The following is a 6,602-nucleotide window of genomic DNA, read 5'->3' on the forward strand; positions in this document are numbered from 1 at the left end:
TGTGTTTTAGTTACAGGGCTCGACCAACATACGTAGGCGCCACGATCCCAGGGCAGGCATGTCAGCAAGAGACTGCTGGCGGAGTGGCCGTGGTACGGCGTCGTGCGGCCGCGTGCACGTGGGGAGGCGGAAGGGGAGCGAGCGGGGCCGCGGGACGCACCGTTCCTGGGGCGCAGGCAGCGGGAGCCTGGGGCAGGGGCAGCCCAGAGCGGCGTTCAGCGCCGCTGYCTGCRCGAGGAAGGCGATGGTKCRACAAGGCTCTGCTCTCTCTTCCCTCCAGTACCAGAAGGCTGTGACCCTGGAGTCATTTTCCATCATCCTGGCGCAGCTGCTGGGGCTGAGCCTGGGAATGACCTATGACAAGTCCAGAAACTGCCGGTGTCCCGGCTCCGTTTGTATAATGAACGCTAATGCACTGTAAGTTTTCCAAGTTCTCTATCTGTCTGCGACGTTGCCTTTTACTGTAGGAACTCTGGTTGCCAGGTGCAGATGAGACATCTTGGAAAGGACACACTAGTGGGGTTTGAGGTGTTATCATCCATGTCAGCAATGTTGATTCTGTATGCAACGGATAGAGCCCTGTTTGAACAGTTCTGTACCTTCCAGCGAAGAGCTGAAGTGTACGCAATGCCATATTCATGTTGCAGGGATCACAGTATTGTGTGCTTTGATCAGAGATGCGTTTGGCAGCATCTCTCGTACAAGCAGAGACTGGGAGAGCTGGGACTGTTCAGCCTGGAGAAGAGAAGGCTCCAGGGGATCTTATCCATGCATATAAGTATCTGAAGGAAGGGTGTAAGGAAGATAGGGCCAGACTCTTCTCAGCAGTGCCCAGTGACAGAATGAAGCAATGGGCACGAACTGAAACACAGGGAATTCCACTGGAAAGCACAAAACACTTCTTTACTGTGAGGGTGTTTGAACACTGGCACAGGTTGCCCACAGAGGTTCTGAAGTCTCCATCCTTGGAGGTATTTAAAACCCAACCGAGCAACCTGCTCTAGGTGACCCTGCTTGAGCAGAAGGGTTGGACGGGGTGATTTCCAGAGATCCCTTCCCACCTCACCTATTCTGTGAAATGTCATTCCACTGCAAAAATTAAAATAACTCAAAATAATAGAATGTATTTTGTTAAGACTTCATATTTGAAATTCTGACAATTTCAGGTCTTTGTCCTTCCTGCTGTAGGAAGGAAGGAGAGTAATTAAATTAGTGATTCCTCTTGAAAAATGAAATCTATCTCTCTGGAAGCATGATATGTCTTTATTTTTTTCAATGTCTATTAATAATACATTTGTAAATCTAGTTTTACAAGTGAGCTGAAAGACACCCAGGAGAACATTTAACCTGCCTTGTGACATTTTAAAAAGTTCTTGAACTGTGTAGATGTTTTAAGAAAACAAACAGTTTATATGTGTTAGAATATAAGCAAGCATAGATAATTAATTTATTTTAGCCATTTCAGTGGGGTAAAAGCCTTTAGTAACTGCAGCATTGGAGACTTTGAAAACTTTCTGAAGCAAAACAGAGGAGACTGCCTTTTCAATAGACCCCATTTGAGTAGACCGTCGTACAGGAGAGCTGCAGTCTGTGGCAATGGTGTTGTGGAACATGGAGAGCAGTGTGACTGTGGGTCAGTAGAGGTTAGTACTACAATAATTATGGCTAAATATGTAAAATCGTACTCTTCTGACATTTAGAATATTGAACTCTTGAGGACGCAACTGGAGTATGAGCCAGATCAAGAGGATTTTATGTCTGTTTTTAAATTGTTCCTATGCCAGCATCAATCTGATTGCAGCTTTGTCCTCTACCTTCTCATAGATGTTGCCTGAGTTTTATATTATGGGAATAAGAAAGGAAAGGAGAACCTTTGGAAGTGGATAGCTCTAGGGGCAGGAAAATCTAGAATAATGTGTTTCTATAATGTGTCCTCAGGATTGTCTGACAGATAAATGCTGTACTACAGATTGTCAGTTTAAGCCTGGAGTGAAATGTTCCTCAGGATTATGTTGTGATAGCTGTCAGGTAAGGCATGTTTTTATAATTATCATAAGATCATTATTAATTTTTGGAGAAATACTACATTCTCATATTTAAGGATAGAGACAACTTTTTGTTGGGGTATGCAAGCAGTCACTCTTAAAGGACTAGTAAAAGGGGTCTGGTGATCTCCATGTTAGGTAAGGGAAGCTGAAGCACAGGAAAACTCAGCATTATGTGCAGGTTCTTGGAAGTCTGTTGGAGGGCTGGATAGAATGAGAGTGGTTCTTGGGGTAGGGCTTTGCAGCTCAAGTCTCTAAAATCRCAGGAAGGAAAATTCCCAGGGAAAGACCGTGAATGTCACCCTGGTGTGCATGTGGTGACTGGAGAGCTGAGGACCTAAGAGATGGTCTGCAGGTATTGGGATGCATCTCCAACAGCATCAGGAGGACCTGTATGGGGCTTGAGAGGGGACCACGCTGGGGTGGTGTGTGTGTGACGGGTATGTAAGGGCTAAGAGGAGAGTACTGGCAGGCATGTGGGTGTCAGGAGTGGTAAGCGGTGTGTGTGAGGTGCAGCAGCTATGCCGTTCTGTAGCACTGGCACAGCTGGATGTTCCCTCTGTGTAATCACGCGAGGCTTTGAAAGTTGTGCTGTTAAAGCATTACGGGCCGTCCGTTGCCTCAACAGACCACAGATCTCTCATCTGTACCTCTTTCACCAGTTTAAACAGAAGAACACCAAGTGCCGGCCCCCTGCTGATGTGCAGTGTGATCTCGCAGAGTACTGCAACGGGACCTCTGCATCCTGTCCTCCAGACTATTATATTCAGGACGGGTATAGATGTGAGCACGGCACTGGTTACTGCTACAAAGGACGCTGCCGGTCTCCTGACCTGCAGTGCCAGAGAATCTATGGGAAAGGTAACAGAGGCAATTCTGTTTTCATTGGTACTACAACCCAGTTTCAGGAGATGTTACAGTAAAACAATACTTAGCTTGTGTCCTAAATCTCTAGATCTCAAGAGTCAGGTTAGCTTCATTCTCTCTTTTTAATCCAGTTTCTGTGCTAATGAGGTTTTGTAGTTAGTCTGTTAACTAATTTCTGACGTTTCTCCAATAAGCCTGAACCCGATTTCAAGCACCTGTTGAATCAGGAGGGAGATTTTTAGGGATTGCACTTGAATGTTAGATGAATAACCAGGTGCAATGCGCCATACAAGGCAGAGGAAGACTTGTGCCTTGTATTCCTGCTTCTTGTTGCATGAGTTAGGGGGCAGGAAGGAAAGTGGAGGATATAGAGGTTTATTTGGGACAAGCTGTGTGGCAATGCCTCTAATCACAAGGAGAGAAGGAGGGGTGGAGTGGAGCATCAGGAAAATGCAGGACACAGTTTTAAAAAAGCATTTCAAGCTGAATTTTGAATCTACTTAATATGCTCTTGAGTGGCACGCAGCTTCCTCAATTTTTCAGAAATAACAAGAAAAACAAAAAAAACCCCACAAATGTAGTATTTGTGAGCTAACTTAACCAGTGAGCTAATATTTTATTTACTAGTCCTATATTTCTGGAGTTCAAGACTGTTGAGTCTTTGGGGTTGGCAATCCTGAGATGGGTGTTATGTTTCCTCTTATCATTGAACCGTATCTATGTTCTACTGTGAACAGGATGCAAATTTAGAAAAGTTACTAGATGCCATAATATATACTTTGCATTCCTTTAAATTATAATCAGTGTTACTGCTAAACTTGCAGGTTCAAAAAATGCTCCTGTGGTATGCTATGAGGAGGTCAATAGTCAACGGGATAGATTTGGACACTGTGGTTTGAATCCCCGGCAAACCTATAGAGTCTGTACTTGGAGGTATGTTTTAGGGAAATGACAGTCACTGTTCTGAAAATGCTTATTTAATTTTAATTTTACACAAAAGGAAAATATTTAGACTCTATAGTTGGTAGCAATATTCATGAAGCAATAATTAGACAGTTACATATGTGCTCTCCTTGTTAGTTTTATAGCACCTCTCCTTATACCACAGATCAYGTGTCTTACATTCCCAGACCTGCTTATTTTTTCTTATCATGCAGCACCCTGTGTTTTTATCGTGCTGTTTAATTTTTCTAGTGTTTTGTCATATACCACATAAATATGTGTGTGTGTGTAGATAGATAAAACTTACATCCTTTGCAAATCAATTTTATAGGAATCTCAGATGTGGAAAGTTAGTCTGTACGTATCCGTATCGTGTTCCACTTGCAACTACTATTGCTGCTGTTATTTATGCTCAAGTACGAGAACATTTATGTGTATCTTTGGATTATGTGAATGTATCTGCAAGGCTGAGTCCTCTTCTAGCTGAACCAGGTACAAAGTGTGGTTCTGGAAAGGTAAGAATAACATTTTATAACCATCTAAAATGTCAGATACAAATTTTAAATTTTAACTAGGTTTTTGAAATATTTACTCCTTTGCAGTGTAGTGTAAGAGTACTCAGTATTTATGAACACTTCTACAATAGATAGTATCATTACATAGAATTTTCGGCATGGTATAAGCATTACACCTAATGTAACCCCAGCACAATAAATGTATCTTTTTATAAGCACTGGGAGATTTTTCAAAAAAAATTGTATTTTCATTCCTTTTTAGGACATGTGGTTGATCTGCTGAGTATTCAGAAGGTACAGCAATGCTGAACTGGAGTTGTTCTGTTTTGTTGTTGTTGTTTATTTAGGTTTGTATAAACAACACTTGCCATCCACATTCGGTCCTGGGATATGATTGCAACAGTGAAGTAAAATGTCATGGACACGGAGTAAGTAACACTAACATATTGCTAATATTGCTGAAGAAGGCAGGTACTTTTGTCATAAAGACTTACTGCGAATTGCATACATTTTAGGCTGATGCTCGCTATGCAAAATCATGCCATTGTGAGCTACTACAGTGAATAAAACCATTTAAAGTATTGGTCCCAAAAACAATACCAGAATTAGAATACGAGATTTTTATTCCTAAGGCTGAGAAGTTGTTGATTGGTTTATTTGGACTAGGAAGGGGGGGAAAGAAAAGAAAAGAAATTGAAGGAAGGTAGAACTGCAGRCAACATAGTTAGTGTAGACAGAAAATGGTAAGTTGCTGTAAAGAKCAAGGGGAGACATAATGTAATGTATAGAAAAGAAGACAAGATCTACAGATTTCTACTTTGCTGTCTGGAGTACGTATAACCTTGTAAGTTTTTCCTGTTTTCTGTTTATCAAACAGAAATGCACACTGGTTTCACAGCAGGCTTATGCTTTATGCTTGCTCAGTATCTTAAGACTGTTAGAAGCTGTACTTTATAGTTTGTTTCTTCTCCGATCTGCTTTCTAAATTGCCAGACTGCTGATTAGTGCATGCAGCTTTGTCCTAACTTGTATCAGTGAATGACTGATGCCTGTCWGGACAGAAGAGGAGGGTCAGCAGGAAAGCTCTAATCCTAATGAAACCTTAATAATCCTTATATATTGCATAAAATGAATGGCAATGTGGAAACCTTTACCATTTACCCCTGGACTTTTTAGGTGTGTAATAATAAAAAAAATTGCCACTGTGATCCTGGCTGGAAACCTCCAGACTGCAGTGTTGAGGGATCTTCCTTAGGAGGCAGTGTTGACAGCGGGCTCCAGATGACGGATGTTGGTTAGTACCCAGAGCAGATGTGGTAAAGCAAACACCAGTGTCTCTCCGACACGCACACAGGGCTTTCTGTGACTGAGGAAGTGATGGTTGCAAATGCCTGAGGTAACTTCAGTGAAGGATACGCAGAAATCTGGGATGTGTGTGATCATGAACTATGACTATGAATTATATGACCAGATTTTGAAGTATTGTAATGTATGTGACAGTCATTATCTGTCCTTGCGGGAGGGTGTTTAGGAGCTGCTAATGCCCAGGGCGTCACCCTCCGTGGTGGTGGAGCGGGATGAGGTTGCCAACTGGCAGACACAGCAGGCTTTGCTGGCGGTTTCAGGTGTAGCGTACAGGAGCAGTGGAGGCCACCAGCTTTGGGATCGCTGGTGCAGATGGGCGCGTGGGCAGACAAGTGGTCTCAGCTCYGCATTCCTCCTTGCCAGGCTTCTCCTTGCGACGAGCCCTGGAGGACACCGCGCAGACCTGGCTGCTGCTGGGCTTCTCCCTCCTCCTGCCCACCCTTGCCGGGGGCACCATCCTCGTCCTCAAGTGGAAGGAGCTCGGCCGACTCTGCAGGCTGGAGCGGCTGCCTGCGGATGGGTAAGTTGGCTGCGTCCTAGGAAATTCATCGAACCCTTCCTTGCTGGACCTGGCAGGCCACAGACCCCTTCCCATGGAGAGGTGAGGGGTGTCTGGGAGGATGGAGGAGCCTGGGGTGGGGCGGAGGTGATTCCCGAGACGGGGGCTGAAGTGATCCCTAGGGCTGTGGTGATCCCCAAGGTGGGGCTGAGGCGATCCCCGGGGCTGAGGGATCGCTGTGCTGATCCCCAGGGCTGAGATGATCCCCAAGGCTGTGGTAATCCGCGGGGCTGAAGGATCACTGTGGTGGTCCCTGGGGCTGAGGTGATCCCCGGGGCTGAGGGATCGCTGTGGTGATCTCCAAGGTTG

General features: G+C 44.5%; 1 protein-coding gene across 1 annotated transcript; it reads left to right on the forward strand.

The window, feature by feature from the left end:
• Positions 1 to 11: 11 nt before the first annotated feature.
• On the forward strand, positions 12 to 6,254 carry LOC146601184 (disintegrin and metalloproteinase domain-containing protein 32-like; the record flags this gene model as incomplete). Its single annotated transcript, XM_085310927.1, has 10 exons — positions 12 to 92; positions 281 to 417; positions 1,457 to 1,643; positions 1,939 to 2,028; positions 2,708 to 2,906; positions 3,737 to 3,845; positions 4,186 to 4,369; positions 4,717 to 4,797; positions 5,546 to 5,663; positions 6,098 to 6,254. Coding segments are annotated over 10 exons (1,343 nt in total), but the record flags the coding sequence as incomplete, so codon positions are not given.
• Between the last annotated feature and the right edge of the window lie 348 nt (positions 6,255 to 6,602).

Source organism: Rhea americana, unplaced genomic scaffold (genome assembly GCF_003343005.1).
Source record: "Rhea americana isolate MKP2758 unplaced genomic scaffold, rheAme1 scaffold_1084, whole genome shotgun sequence".
Classification (NCBI taxonomy): domain Eukaryota; kingdom Metazoa; phylum Chordata; class Aves; order Rheiformes; family Rheidae; genus Rhea; species Rhea americana.